Genomic DNA, 16,178 nt, shown 5'->3' on the forward strand with positions numbered 1-16,178 from the left:
TCTGGAAAAGAGGCGCTTGTGAGAGGACATAATTACTCTGTACAAGTACATTAGAGGGAATTATAGACAGATAAGGGGGTGTTCTATGTTTTTCTATAAAAACGATCAGCGCACCAGAGGCCCCCTAGAGGAACAGAACTTTATTTGAAGCAGCGTAGGGGTTTTTTCACAGTGAGGGCAGTGAGCTTGGGAAATGCCCTTCCTAGTGATGTTGTAATGACAGATTCTGAACAAGCATAATATTCAAGACTTCTGGGATTATAAATTCTACAATTAGTATCGATGTAGGTATATATAGTTTATACACAGTATTTGAGTGTATACATAGGTCAGGATAGGTTTTGTGTGCTGTGTAAATATGTAATTCTTAATTTAAAGTAGATTGTAAGACATGTCTTATGAAGAGCTTTACACTTCACTTGACACAAGCGGCATCACGTAGCACCATTTATAAGGATACATTTACACATTAACATTTACATACCGTTAACTTAGCACCTTATAGTGGCCAGATTATGCTTTAAACATTGAGAATGTGTTGTTCAATGGATAAAAGGTTGGTAACTATGAACTTAGGATCAAATTAAAGGTGGTGTGGTGGACAAGCTCAAAACAGCATAGAGCTCTAATGCACAGCAAACCCCTGTACCCAGGACCCGTGCTGCTAAGTTCAGGGCTCTCTTTGCTCAGTGCACCCCAGTATACTCCTTATGGCATTTAAATCACAAAGTGAAATGGTGGACAATATGAAAGATAATTTACAGAGGCAGCAAAGGCTGTGGTACTAGCCATGTTTAACCAGGGTTTTCCTTTAAAGGAACAGAAACACCAAAAAATGAAAAGAAATTAAACTATAATTTACTGCTGCCCTGCACTGGTAAAAGTTTTGTGTTTGCTTCAGAAACATTACTAGAGTTTATATAAACCCTGGTGTGTAGCCATGGGGGGCAGCCATTCAAAAGAAGAAAAGGCACAGGTTATATAGCAGCAACAGATAAACCCTGTTGAATATAATGGTGTCTTATCTGTTATCTGCTATGTAACCTGTGCCTTTTCTCCTTTTTTCCAGCTTCAATGGCTGCCCCCATGGCTACACAGCAGCGTATTTATATAAACTATAGTAGTGTTCCTGAAGCAAACACGCCAGTTTTACCAGTGCAGGGCCACAGTACGTTATATTTCAATTACTTTAAAACACTTTCATTTTTTGGTGTTACTGTTCCTTTAACTGTACATGGCTCTATGTACCAGCGCTGGAACTAGGGGTAGGCACCTACCTAGCGCACAATGGAGGGGGACACAAGGCACCTACCTCGTCTGTCACATACCCCTAGTTTGGACCCTTGTAGATAGATAGAGAGATAGACAGATGTGCTTGCTCCAACCAATATTTGCAGGCCTTAAGGCCTTAGAACAGATGCAAGGGGGGCACAGGTGCTAAGCAACTCAAACTGCAGGACTTGGTGGGGGCAGTTTTCAGGGGCCCTGAGTTCACCAGTCCCTAACTAGTTACAACACTGATCCTAATCATTATAAAATATGGCAGATATTGGGGGCAGACGCTGCTCCCAGTCAGGAATAGGGCAGATATTAGGAGAAGGCACTGCTCTCAGTAAGGAATAGGGCAGATATTAGGAGAAGGCACTGCTCTCAGTAAGGAATAGGGCAGATATTAGGGGCAGACGCTGCTCCCAGTCAGGAATAGGGCAGATATTAGGAGAAGGCACTGCTCTCAGTAAGGAATAGGGCAGATATTAGGGGCAGACGCTGCTCCCAGTCAGGAATAGGGCAGATATTAGGGGCAGGCACTGCTCTCAGGAATAGGGCAGATATTAGGAGCAGGCGCTGCTCCCAGTCAGGAATAGGGCAGATATTAGGGGCAGGCGCTGCTCCCAGTCAGGAATAGGGCAGATATTAGGGGCAGGCGCTGCTCCCAGTCAGGAATAGGGCAGATATTAGGGGCAGGCACGGCTCCCAGTCAGGAATTGGGCTGATATTAGGAGCAGGCGCTGCTCCCAGTTAGGAATAGGGCAGATATTAGGGGCAGGCGCTGCTCCCAGTTAGGAATAGGGCAGATATTAGGGGCAGGCGCTGCTCCCAGTCAGGAATAGGGCAGATATTAGGGGTAGGCACTGCTCCCAGTTAGGAATAGGGCAGATATTAGGGGCAGGCGCTGCTTCCAGTTAGGAACAGGGCAGATATTAGAGGCAGGAGCTGCTCCCAGTCAGGAATAGGGCAGATATTAGGGGTAGGCGCTGCTCCCAGTTAGGAATAGGGCAGATATTAGGGGTAGGCGCTGCTCCCAGTTAGGAATAGGGCAGATATTAGGGGCAGGCGCTGCTTCCAGTCAGGAATAGGGCAGATATTAGGGGCAGGCACGGCTCCCAGTCAGGAATAGGGCAGATATTAGGAGCAGGCGCTGCTCCCAGTCAGGAATAGGGCAGATATTAGGGGCAGGCGCTGCTCCCAGTCAGGAATAGGGCAGATATTAGGGGCAAGCGCTGCTCCCAGTTAGGAATATTTAAGTCTCTACAAGTCTCTACAAGTCGGATCCTTATGTAATGCTATGCGTACCAGGTATCAAACTGCCCAGTAGAGCCCTGGCATTCATATTTAGGGGATTCAGGCTGATTTACCTAATAGTTCTATAGGAGCACAGCACTTCCGTTTAGCCCGGCACGTTAGAGGGACTTGTACCTGCGTATACCCCCATTCCTCCCAGTTGCACCGCTTCCTTCTTTGCCGCTGCAGCACCTCCTGACTCTACCTGACTCTACCCCCAACCATTCTACATCCCTTGTATTAAATTGACCCTTGTGCCATTTCGCTCTTTTCTTTATCTTGTTTGTCAGTCTCTTCACTATGGCTTTTATCTCAATAACTATTTGTGCACCCGACTCTGCCTCCAACTTTAGTTGTCAGAATTTGCCCAACTTTTTCTCCCTGCCTTACCAGTTGGTAATTGCTGGACTATGCCCCAGTGCATTGTGTTGGGTGGGGTGGACACTGAAGGCATTGTAATGTGCCTGTCACCATGTGTAGGACCCCTGTAGATGAAACAGATCAGGGCTGGAAATAGGGGTAGGCAGAGAGGCACGTGCCTAGGGCGCAATGGTGTGGGGGCACTAGGAATGTATATCTTTTGTCGCCCCTTTACCCCTGGGCCCTGTGACTGCACCTATGCACATACTGGTTTATTCACGCTCCGTAAATGAACAAAAATGTGCAAATTAACACACGCAGGGGAGGGGCGAGGTGCCCGGCACTGGTGTAGGTCGGCATTAAAATTTGCTGTCGGGGAGGGGTCAGCTGTCATGGCGGTTTGGCATGAATGAACTCTGTTATAATGTGACACTAGGCGGCGGGGAAACAATTTCGTTAGAGCGCCTAAAGTAAAGGTGTGTAATGGGAACCTTCATTCTGCTGGCTGCTGCACCCTGGCAACAGAGCAAATGGGAAATAGCTCTGTTTATTCTTAACCCTACATGTTTTGGGGGCATTAAGTATTATTAACATGTATTTGTAAACCGCCAACATATTCTGCAGGGTTGTACAATAAATGCATGTATACATTAAACATACACGAAACCATACAAACCAACCTATAACAAGTACAATAGCTATAGAGGGCCCGACCCAAAGGAGCTCCCATCTAAAGAAAGGTATTGGCACTAGTGATGAGCAAATTTATTCGTTAGGCATGGATTCACAGTGAAATTATACATTTCGTAATTGGTAACATTTTTCATTAAACTGGGGCAAAAACTCGCCACAAAAAAATAATAATTTGATTTTGATGTTTTTGGAGAAAACAGTTGAGTAAAAAAATATAGTGTATGTTAAAAAAAAAAAAAATACTAAATCTGAGAAAAAAAACTTGACCAAAATGTTTTTGAGGGAGAAAAAAAATTTTTTGGAATTAGAATGAAAAATAGTTATATGAGAAAAAAACATCACGTCTGCATGTCAAGAGTTAGCATTTCACAAATTTTTACTTTTTTTAGTTGTAATATTGGTGTGTAGGAAACAGGGTTTCTCCTTCTTGGGTGCTATTCTCATGCCTACCACAAGGAGGGGCTACTGAGAACATTTGGCAACACAAAAGATTTCTGAACTCACTAGGAGCTTAGTTGCCCACAGTAAATCTGCGCTACTGCTGGCGACTGCCCTCCTGAAAATGCTTTCCCATTGGCAATGTAAGGGAATGTAAATCACTGGGGGGGATAGGCAGAGTGTGGGCAGGTACTATTCCTCCAGCGGGAGATGCTATAGGAACGCAGTGTTGGTTCATGTCCCACTTATTAATACTGGGCACTAACACCACACTCGCTGACCATTCTCCTCGGCTTTTTGTCCTGGCTTTTTGAGGTGAGCTGGTTCTCTTATCGCTAGTGCCCTTATTACGCTGCCTTTTTCACCTCAGGACCTGTGCAGGGATAACAACATGCACATTATACGGGTAATCCACCCAGTTTATCTCATCTGACCCCCATGCTTTATCCCAAATTTTAAAGATGTGACACAGTGACCTGAGCTGGGTTCTGTGGGGCTCTACTATACTAATACAAACCCACACTACCTATGGGTTGCGACAAGCAACTGAGTTTTGGTTTATCGTTGTCGTGACTATTTTATTGGTTGATTTGTTAACCCTCTGCCACCCTAATTCACAGGGTTGTGCACGGTGACGCTACTGCAACAAAACGCCCCATACGGACTGACACGCTACAGAGCGCGCAGTTCCTACAGCGCATACCGTTGTTCTGTTCGTGCAGTAGCGGATAACTCCTGATAGTTAACGGGGTGGGTCACTTTTACATTAACTTTTAGTATGTTATAGAATGTCCTATTTCAAGCAACTTTGCCCCTGGTCTTCATTAATTATTTTTTATATTTTTCACACTATTTGCCTTCTACTTCTTCATCTTTCCAGCTTTCAAATGGGGGTCACTGACCCGACAGCCAAATACTATGTGCAGATACTTTTTGCCCTTTTGATTATTTTTGGAGTTACTAAATGGGTTTTCTCCAATGTCTTTGCACCTCCATTATTTATTACAAGAGAAGGTGTGCGCTCTTACATTTTGCAATACTTTTGAAGGGAGGACAGGAGCTCCGGTGCCTGCATATTCTGTACTCTACACAGCTTTCCGTACTGTGTAGGGGAAAGTCCGGTAGAGCCAAAGAGGGATTGGATGGGTGAAGTTTGAACTTCTCCTCCAGCCTATCCAATCCCTGTGTGGCTTTTACTTTCCCCTACATAGTACGGAAAGCTGTGTAGAGTACAGGACATGCAGGCACCGGAGCTCCTGCTCCCCCTTCTGAGGTGTGCAGCTCACTGACAGCAGGGAGGCCCAGCTAATCCAGTAAGTGCAGGGCGCCCGGGCCCCCCTAACACCTAAACGGCCACCAGACCCGGGATTGCCCCCCAACTGCACGGCGGCCCTGGGAGCAGGATTGGGTTGGCAGGGCCCGGGTCCACCATGTTTTTTCCGGGGTCCTGCTGACCCAGTCCAACACTGAACGCATGTAAGAACTTGTGCAAGATAAATGAGACAAATTGCAACATTTTAGGCAATTTTCAGACATGTCATCAAAACAACTAACTTTAAGAAAAGCTTTGTTGCTTGGTAGTTTGGGGGAAAAATAAATAATACCCATTTTGGGTTTGCCTGAATGTGTACATTCCAAAAACTGAATGTGCACCTTCCAAAAATACAGGTATAGGACCCGTTATCCAGAATGCTTGGGACCAAGGGTATTCCGGATAAGGGGTCTTTCCCTAATTTGGATCTCTATACCTTGTCTACTAAAAAAAAAATCAATAAAACATTAATTAGACCCAATAGGATTGATTTACATCCAATAAGGATTATTTATATTTTAGTTGGGATCAGTTACAAGGTACTGTTTTATTACCACAGAGAAAAAGGAAATCAGTTTTAAAATTATGAAGTACAGGTATGGGATCCCTTATCAGGAAACCCGTTATCCAGAAAGCTCCGAATTACGGAATGCCCAACTCCCATAGACTCCATTTTAATGAAATAATTCAGAACTTTAAAACTGATTTCCTTTCTCCTCTGTAGTAATAAGACAGTACCTTGTAACTGATCCCAACTAAGATATAATTAATCCTTATTGGATGCAAAACAGTCCCATAGGGTTTAATTACTGTTTTATTGATTCTTTAAGACTTAAGATATGGAGATCCAAATTACAGAGTACAAATTCTGGATAATGGGTCCGATACCTGTATTTGATTAAAATGGAGCTATCTGGATAATGGGTTTCCGGATAAGGGATCCCATACCTGTATATGTTTTTCAACACATGCTCATGTGGTTATGAATTAGGAAAATCTAAGCCATAAAATTAGTATGCACAAGGTGTATTTTGGGGTCTCTAAGTGCCGTGTATTTTGATGAACCTTTGCACACTGGAGATCAATCTGTTCAGTGGCCGAACATCGACTGGCAGTGTTAACCAAGCGCCACATATGCCTTCCCACTAGCGATTTACTTTATTGCTGGTGGGAAGGCATTCAGGGGAGATTTAACCAATTTTTCTTTATTTTTTCCACTTCTTTCTTCACAGACTGCTTTTAATTTCACCTTTTCCCATCAAGCCCAAACCGTAGTCATGCTTTCCACACTTTTACCTTCCTGTTTCTGTTTATTCACTTAACCCTGCCCTTCTTTTGTGCTAGCTTTCTTATTAGACCCCTGTCCTCCTTATTTCCCTCTTCATCTGAGATTCCCATTGACTTGCTAGCTGTTGGCCAGTACGCCATTGCACACTTCCAGGCTGAAGTGTCCCAATCATATGCCCCAGTGTATGCAGAGGATCTAAGTAACTGGCCAATTACTTTTTAGGGTGAACTAGATTTCTCCAGAGCCTAAATGTGCACAGAACTTTGACTTGTAGGTTAAACTAGACCAAGATGTGAGTGGAGCATCTTGGAATTGTCCTGTTATTCTCTACTTTGACACTGCTAGAGCTTTGATCATGTGGCTTTTTTTTGTAACTTTTCCGTATTTCTTCATTTAATTTATTTTCACCATCTCTATTCCTGTTTATTATTTACCCCCAGCTCCCCAATATCCAGAATAAAGACACACACAGCAGCTTTGTGTTTAATCTGTGTAAGTCACAGCTTTATTGGTAATAAAAATTGGGCTTTTTGGTCCTGAGGAAGGCAAAACCCTATCAGAAGCTAAGGGCCAATCTGCTTCATGAGGGAAAATTCCTTCCTGACTCCTTAACGGCAGTCGGATATGCTCCCAGGATCAATGCGCCATAATGAATCAGGGCAAGCAGGATGAGAGAAAAAGAAAGCAATATGGCAGGATACACATGAGCGCCATTAGCTGCTAGGTGAATGATGCATTCCCTTCCATTCCATTGAACCCCAGGCAGCCCGCAGACCCCGGCTTCTGCAGTCTGTGGGATGGAGTGGAAAGAAAAGCACCGTATACCAAGTAGCGTAAGGGTGCTTCTGTGTATAAAGCCACATTGTGGGTGAATGAAGAGGCACCACTGGTGGATCTGTGTTGAGAGGAAGGGAAACAGATGGGAATATGGCAGCCATTAAAACCACAGGTGAATGCTGCATTCCATTCCGACCCCAGGCAGCCTGCAAACCCCGGCTTTTGCAGTCTGAGGGACGGGGTGAAAACGAATGCAGGATCCATTCAGTGGCATAAAGGTACTTGTGTGTATTTAGCCATATTCCTTTTTAAGTGACATGAGTGACAGAGCGACAGATGGAGAAATGTTCAGTAGAAATACACATAAATAACCAGATGAAATATGGATCATGATGTGCTGCTCTGTGTCCTGAGGTTGGTGTCGGCCACTTCCCTGTACTGTCTCTGTCCCCGCTGCAGGGATATTCAGCTGTATCCCCTGATGATCCACTCCCCAGTATGGTACTGCTTGCCCCTGCTGTCAGCTGTGACTCACGTGTGTGTGTGTAAATATGTAGAGCGGTGCATGTGTGGGTATGTCGTAAGGGCATATTTTGTTGGGGGGGAGGAAAGACAGTCATGTCCGTGGGATGAAAGTGTTTGTCTTATTATCTAAATGTGTATCTGTGCCAGTGTGCTGATATGTGTGTAGGTAGGTCAGAGGAAGAAAAAGTCAGAGAAGCCTGTCCTGTTCAGTTTGTAAGTCAGAAAATATATATTATGCGTGTGATTTCTCCAGTCAGGAGGCTTTCAGCACAGGTTGCACTCCATTCCCCGACAGTCCCTTGGGGAGCTGGTTTCTGGAGAGACAGAGCAGCTTTCCCCGGCACAGCTCTTGATTATACCTGACAGTCCCCATGCACTGACTATCAGACTGGGTACTGTGGGGAAGTTTCTCTCTCCCTCCAGAACCCAGCAGGGCAAGGGACTGATGAAGTGCAGCCTATGGAGGGATTCAGCAATACATACAGACGGAGCGCATGTGTAAAGAAAAAATATACAATAGTGCAACAGAGTACATATAGAGGAGATCCTTCTCCAAAACGTAACTAAACAGTGTAACAGTTTAAAAGAGAAAGTTTGTGCTCATTTAATTTACACTAACACCCAAGTGCGGTACTGCAAACTGCTTACCAGATGGCAGTATAGATGTAGCAGACGAATTTATGTATCCAATAGCGGCATCTAACTAGATGGATGAAAGTAGCATTCTTGATGAACCTCGCAACTGTATCCTCATGTGAAGTTAGTCTGATTGCAGAGTGTCGCTGTATCCTCAGTGAGGCACAAAAGGGGAGACAGCAACTGGTGCAATATTATTTATTATAAAAGCTCAAATAAAAGAATAAAACTTACAAATTACGAGGTAACACAGAGCTTGTGTTACCTCGTAATTTGTAAGTTTTATTCTTTTATTTGAGCTTTTATAATAAATAATATTGCACCAGTTGCTGTCTCCCCTTTTGTGCCTCACTGAGGATACAGCGACACTCTGCAATCAGACTAACTTCACATGAGGATACAGTTGCGAGGTTCATCAAGAATGCTACTTTCATCCATCTAGTTAGATGCCGCTATTGGATACATAAATTCGTCTGCTACATCTATACTGCCATCTGGTAAGCAGTTTGCAGTACCGCACTTGGGTGTTAGTGTAAATTAAATGAGCACAAACTTTCTCTTTTAAACTGTTACACTGTTTAGTTACGTTTTGGAGAAGGATCTCCTCTATATGTACTCTGTTGCACTATTGTATATTTTTTCTTTACACATGCGCTCCGTCTGTATGTATTGCTGAATTCGTCTTTGGGACCCAGTCAAAGGGGTTGATCTGAAGCGGAGCTGCAGGAAGTTTTCGACACATACACTTGATTGGACTTATGATTCACACAGGATTGGAGATTACACCAATTTTAGAGCGCTGAGGACTGTGGTATTGTATATATACCCTCACACAGCCTATGGAGGGAGACTTCTGACTGGAGGAGCCTCCTGAATAGAGGAGACGGGCATTAAAAGTGCAAGTTTCTGTAGTGATTATAGTGTGTTTGTGTGGAGTGAATGCGTGTTTGTGTGGACTGAATGTCTGTTTGTGTGGAGTGAATGATTTTGCAGTACTTACCTGCGCTCTTTTTTATGGTGCCATATCTGATTGAAACAAGAGGCACTGGTGGAACTGGGGTGAGTGTAAGGGATGGCACTGCTTGTGGAGCTTAAGCGAAAGAAAAGGTGGAATGCAATGGGAGGCACTGCTGGTGAGGCAAACAGAGATATGACAGCATACACATGGGTGCCATGAAGCTACAAGTGAAAGCTGCATTCCCTTCCATTCCATTGGACCCCATGCAGCCTACAGACCCCGGCTTCTGCAGTCTGAGGGATGGAGTGAAAAGGAATGCAGAGCCTACTGAGTAGCTCATGTTTATGATGCCATATCTTGTTGAAGAAGTTACCATTGGTGAAACTGCGGTGGGTGGCAGGTGAGGCACTGCTGGCGGAAGTGTGGTGGGCGGCAGGGGAGGCACTGTTGGTGAATTGTGGCATGGGAGGCACCACTGGTGGAAGGGCAGTATTTGGCAAGGGAGGCATCGCTGGTGGAATTAAAATGGAAGGATGGGCATAAGCTGCTGGTGGAATTGCTGTGGAAGTAAGGGCATACACTGCTGGTTAAGTTATGGCAGATGGAATTAAGGCACAACTGAGGTGTGTGAAAGAGAAGATGCGGCTGGTGGAGAGAAGGAGATGCATTGCTGGTCTTTACCTGAAAATGCTACTGGTGGAACGGCGGTAGCGCATGGAAGGGTCATCACTGGTGGAATTGTGATTTTGAAGAGGAGTTACCTAACTGGCGGTACAGCAGTGTTTGGAATTTTAGGAAACTGCTGCTGGTGTTGTTTGAGTTGCCTTTTCTGAACGCTTCCGAGACCCGTCTGCAAAAACAAAAGATTAAACTTCAAACTCAATCCACGCATTTTTCATCTTAGCAAGTGATATTACTGTAAAAACACTGTAACGCTTAAGGGATACACTTCCCATGCTTTTCATTGGCATCTCAACAGGTTCTGGCTGCATGGGATTTACATGTTTTATTTTTTTTTGTGCTTACACATTGCACGTAATTGCAGAATTGCAATTATCTCAGGGATCACCTCAATATTCCCAAAGACTCCCCTTTTTCCTGCAGTTACCCAGTGTGCCTTCTTCCCATAACCAGCTGTGTTGTGATCGGTACCCCATAATGTAAGGAATCCTAATGAAAAACATTTTTTCTTTGTATTTGTGCTGCTTGTCTTTGTACTCGGGCCCTTTCTTACCTATGATTGTATTAGGACTTAAAATGCCGAATAGGTGAAGTCCTGAAAGGCTTCTTCGATCGGAATTTCCATTTCGGCAGAAGGTCCTTTCGGCAGCGTCAGATTGGCTGACAGCTTAGTAAACTCCTCTTCAAAATAGGTGACATCCTCCGGTCCGTCGAGGCTGGGTATGAACGGAGCCGTCGCCTTCCTTTCCAGTATGTCATCCCAGACTATGTTCTGCAACATATGCACCATAAAAATGCTGATTATTAGAGGTTCTTCAGAAAGCTGAGGATATGAGAGGACTGTACCTCGCAGATAGTATCCGAGGGTATAGCCAGAAGATCTTAGAATGATTATGATAATACAGACAGAGGACTTACGTTAAAGAAGGGATGTTCGGCTACATCAGCTGCATCTCCTTCGGTAGAACCCAGTCGCTCCTCGGGATTCTTGTTCAAGAGCTACAAGAACAGAAAATGGCAGTTACACGTACAGAAGCATGGGGGACCCCAGGAGATTGAGAAAGTGGTTGCTGAGCTAAAGAGCTGACTGCAACCAACTGATAGCTCAGCGCTACTTACCTCTGATATGAAGCTCACTGCTACTGGTTCCAGCGACTCTGGGAAGTGCGGTTCCGCCTCCTCGATATATTCACATAAGCAGCTGTTGTTATGTCCATCGAAGGGTCTCTGTAATGTTTAATAAGAATATATTGGGGGACCAGGTGTATTATAAAGAGTGCTTTATGAGGTTAGATAAATAACAATATGTGTATGTCACTTCCTCTTATAACTGGTCAGTGGCAGTTTGCGCTTACCTTCCCGAGGAGCATTTCGTACGTGATGACTCCGAGAGCCCACCAGTCGACGGCTCTTGTGTACTCCTTTTTCCCCACAACCTCTGGTGCCATATAAGCTGGAGACCCAACCATGCTGTTTGTTCGGTCTCCATATCCAATTCCTTCAAAAAAGTCAAATTGTTAGTGATTTTTATTGAGGCATTTATGCCAGAGTAAACCCAAAATGAGCCCCCTTTGTGCTCGATAATAATACAAGGAGCCCCTTACCGGTCTTGCCCAGGCCAAAATCGGCGATCTTTAAATAGCCGTCCTTATCCATAAGGAGATTTCCTGGCTTTAAATCTCTGCATTGAAACAAAAGGGAACTATTATAATGACACATTAAAACTGCTGTGACATAGCATTGGAGTCATAAGCCAAGCTTAAAAATGCTGCCTCCTATTTCCTTCCCTTAGACTTCCAAGAAGTAACTTTGAACCTGTAGCTGCACTGCTGCTAACTTGCAGCCGGTATTAAACTCCAGGTTGTACTCACCACTAAAGGTACCTAGCCCCTTATATACTCTTACCTGTGAACAACATCCTTCATGTGGATCGCCTCCAGGCCTAGGAGTATACAGGCAGCGTAGAACCTGCAAGGATAAGGAAAATACTTCTTGATCACTATATGGTGCCTTCATAAAGGAATGTTAATATTTAGTGTAGCATAACTGCCAGTTCTCTCATCCTCCCCTGCTCTTCAGTCTCCTGTAACTCATCGGCTGTATGTACAAAATCCCAAATAGTCACCTAATTTATACTTACTTAGCTCTCTCTAGGTCGAAGTGCCCACAGATCTTCAGATGGGTTCTCAGACTTCCTCCTGCAACAAACTCCAAGACAAAAAAAAGATGGTATTTGGTGGTAAATGTGGCGTATAAATCCACTATGAAGTTGTCTGGGTTCACCGTCTGCCCGATTTCCTTTTCGGCTAAAATGCTGAAAGATAAAAGAGGAAATAAGTCCAGCATAGAGTTAAATATAATGTAACAAGAGCAACTGGGTGAAAGGAAGGCAAATGAAAAGTTTATAAAAAGGAGAAGACTGCGAGACAGAAAGTGACTTCTAAATAAAAACCTAATCGAGAGATTATGGAATCATTCCCCATGAGCTCACCGTTGTATTTCCTCCAAGGAGTATATTTCGTCCTTCTTGAGTACCTTCAGGGCACAGTATATATTAGCCGGAAGGTACTCAACAAGTAGAACCTGGAATTAGAGAGTGGGTTTAGTGACATTGAATATTCCACTGTATAAAATGCTAAGTTCTAATTAGAGACTGAATTAATTACCTTGCCATAACTCCCCCTGCCTAAAACTTTGATCCGGCGAAAATCTCTTGCCGAGAAGCTGGAGAACTGTAGCTCTCTGAAACGGAAGAAACAGGAATTGTGTTTTGTGCAAAACATAAAATAATAAAAATAATATATATATATATATATATATATATATATATATAAAATGTATGTATTAATTTTCAGTATTGAGGGTTTGTCTTACTGAGTGCTTTGGGTCTCCTCTGATGGCTCCTCTGCCTGGCAATCCTGAGTTGGGCAGTAATCACCAGGGTGAGGGCCCTGCGATGTTTCAGAGGAGTCTTCTCCATGCACTTGCACGTCGCTATTGGAATAAGGTAAATTAGGTAAAAGATCATTATAATGCAAGTGTACAGTAATAGTAGAAAGCAAGCTAACATGCGGTGTATTAACCGTGATCTTACCTTTCCTCTTCATTCTCAGGCTGTTGTTCCGGCTCGGCAAAAAGAGATTCCGCCTCTCCCTGAACCACCTCCTCTTGTGCTGGTACGTCACTGTAAGTATAATACAGGTTAATGTTCATTCTACTTCATTTTATCCCTTGCTTAGTGATTGGTTACCTGTAAGCTACCCTATGGCTTCCCTTACTTGCTTCCTTTTCCATATTCCCCAATACTGCAGCACCCCCAGCCATATCTCATAGATGGCACAGTGCTACTGAACTGAGTATTGTGGAATCTCCCAGCCAAATGTATGCATGTGTATCTTACCGTTTGTCCTCTTCTGCGCCAACAATTTCTTCTGCAGGTACTTCACTTTAATTAGAAGAATAATTCAGTTATTGTTAAGATTGTGTTGCTCTTATTTGATGAAAGTAGGGGGCAGGTTTTTAATCTGGTCTTAAAAATCCTTACCTGTCATCAGGTGGAACTTGGGGCTGTTCTTTCTCTGGCCCCGGTTCTTTAGAAGAAGCATCAGGATGATGCTGCAAACAAATAAGGGGCACAAGGTGAGCAGTCAGTGAATGTGGGGTCACAAGGATATGATAAGGGCAATGTTTTTGTTCTGCCCAAGAAATGAGTGCAATGTCAGTGTAATGTACTCACTTGGGACGAGTCCCTGGTCGGGTCTAAAATGACCAGAACCTCAGGCCCAGTGTCCTTTTCTGCTGGGTATGCTACACTGGTGTTAATTGTAGTCTCCGTCGTCTCTGGTACCGCATCTGAAAATATAGAACACAAGTTTGATAGATATAAGGAATTTCAAATATAAAAATTCAAAGAAATGATTAAACCTAAGGTTGCTAAGGAACACAAATTCAACCGCCCGTGGTTCTGTTCACATGATAGAATGGTACCAGGTTAAGGCTTAAGGGCTGTTTCTTGTTTTGGGAAAATGCTGTGTATAATCACTGGTTTCAAAAAAAGTCATCTATAGTGCTGTGGGGCTCAGGCTAATGTCCATTTAGTGGATGTGCCGCACTGGTTCCCCATATAATGACAATAGGAAAGAGACCAGAGATTGTTATAGCTCACCTTGAGTTCTCTCCGCTTCCCTCCGAGCGATCTCCTCATTGAGCTTGAGGAGAGAGGAGTAAAGGGCTTTCACCCTTTTCTCACTGCTGTTCCTCAGCTCCTTCACCTGGGCTTTAGCCTTTTTGCCTTTGCTGGCCCGGTACATCTTTTGCGCCCCCGCTGCTATGCGCATCTCCTTCTGGATGTCCCGCACCAGCTGGTGTCTTGTATCCAAAAGGCAAGGCCTTGCCCAGGGCTCGGAGACATCAAAACACTGATTGATGGTGTCGGTCTATAGAGAATGGAAAAAATAATGAAGTGCTAATAACGCCTCCAAACTATAATGAATATTCAACTATTAAACATATTTGTGAGAACAGCAGAGAAATACAAACAGGGTTACTAAATATTTATTGCAAGCAGAGGAATTTCTCTTTGCAGTGACAGTTCCCCTTTATATCTGGGGGCAAGGCCTCTCATCCTCAGGCAGGAAACAATGGCTTTATATATCCATCAGCCTTACCTCAGTGTGACGCTGCTGATGTAAGATGTTACTCAGCTTGGCACCCATCTTGAATGTCCTGTATCAGGAAAGAAAGGTTGGTATTAGTCACTGCTTTAGTGGGGATAAATAATACAACTGTTTGTAGCTGCTGGTAACCTACAAGCTCAAGCAGTAATGAAATGATCAGACTTCTTATCCCATTGGTTTAAGCCAGGACTAGTCAGATCAGCCTATCATTTCACAGCTTCCGCTGCCAAAGGTAAAAGCGTATGTTTAACTATTATACATTACTGCTAATGACTATGTTTGCTAGTGTATGAGCCCCTCAATAAATCACAGTCCCGCTATGTCTAATGCACAGTCACACTGCAATGGCCATAACCCCTGCAAGACATTTATATGTCCAACTAAATGTTCAGTTGAGTTTAGGCACAGTGTCATTCTGTAGCTGCAGTAAAACTACAACTTCCAGCATCCTCTGCCCCCCAATGCTCACACTTTGTATCAAAAGGAACAATAACGCTCCAACTGAACTAAATGATATAACATAGGGGTGCTGGTTTGGTGGCGCTGCGGCTTGTATCATTGCTTAGGGTGACAAAGTGGCAGCACTGTGCGTCATGTTCCTGACAGGATGCGCTCCCAAAAATTGCTTGTTAAGAATATATGAAGTATTGCTATTTTGCGTATTTCCAATATACAAGTGATTATGCTCTGTGGTTGTCGGGTCACACAACCTGGCAACCAAAACACAACTGAACTCTGTGGGTTGATTATTACTTGTGTTATTGTTAAACAATCTTATTAAAAGGGGATTTATTTTGCTCACATAGCATTACCTTCCTTTATATCCCTTTACGTGGGTTGCTAGGAATTGTAACTCTTCTTTTAATTAATCTTTCAATACTGCCATTCTGGCCCCTAGATAACCAGTTGTTGTTAGTTGGGAAACCCCTGGAACGACAGCAGTGTGACTGTTGCACTGTGGGAACCCAGCTCAAATCTTACTTACAAATCTACAGGTGGGAAATATGAAAATAGCTGAAATAATAATAAGCAGCATGACAGTTCCTATAGCCAATAGGGAAAGATCATATTACTCATATTATAGAGGGGGAAATGTAGGACCAGTACCTTTGTCCAGAGGACCCCAGTTAGGAAGATGTAAATATCCTCTGGGCTGAGAACCACTCGAATCTTCTCCCTTCTTCTCTCTTGTTCTCACTTCTTCTCCCTTCTGTATCGCTGATGTCGCTGTTGTTCTCTGAATTTTCTGTATCGCTCTCAATAACTTACACT

At 43.7% G+C, this 16,178-nt stretch overlaps 1 protein-coding gene across 2 annotated transcripts; it reads right to left on the minus strand.

The window, feature by feature from the left end:
* Positions 1-9,683: 9,683 nt before the first annotated feature.
* LOC116406927 (serine/threonine-protein kinase N2-like) lies at positions 9,684-13,006 on the minus strand. 2 transcript variants are annotated; one of them, XM_031892076.1, is made up of 7 exons: positions 12,136-13,006; positions 11,835-11,911; positions 11,586-11,728; positions 11,350-11,457; positions 11,149-11,229; positions 10,784-11,002; positions 9,684-10,399 (listed from the first exon to the last, which is right to left on the minus strand). In XM_031892076.1, the coding sequence occupies exons 1-6, from the start codon at positions 12,153-12,155 to the stop codon at positions 10,802-10,804; spliced, it is 630 nt and encodes a 209-aa protein (XP_031747936.1). In that variant the 5' UTR covers positions 12,156-13,006; the 3' UTR covers positions 9,684-10,399; positions 10,784-10,801. The 2 variants fall into 2 exon arrangements, with proteins under 2 accessions (XP_031747936.1, XP_031747935.1); XM_031892075.1 differs by having other exon boundaries at positions 11,835-13,006.
* Positions 13,007-16,178: the final 3,172 nt, after the last annotated feature.

This window comes from Xenopus tropicalis, chromosome 8, assembly GCF_000004195.4.
Source record: "Xenopus tropicalis strain Nigerian chromosome 8, UCB_Xtro_10.0, whole genome shotgun sequence".
Lineage (NCBI taxonomy): Eukaryota > Metazoa > Chordata > Amphibia > Anura > Pipidae > Xenopus > Xenopus tropicalis.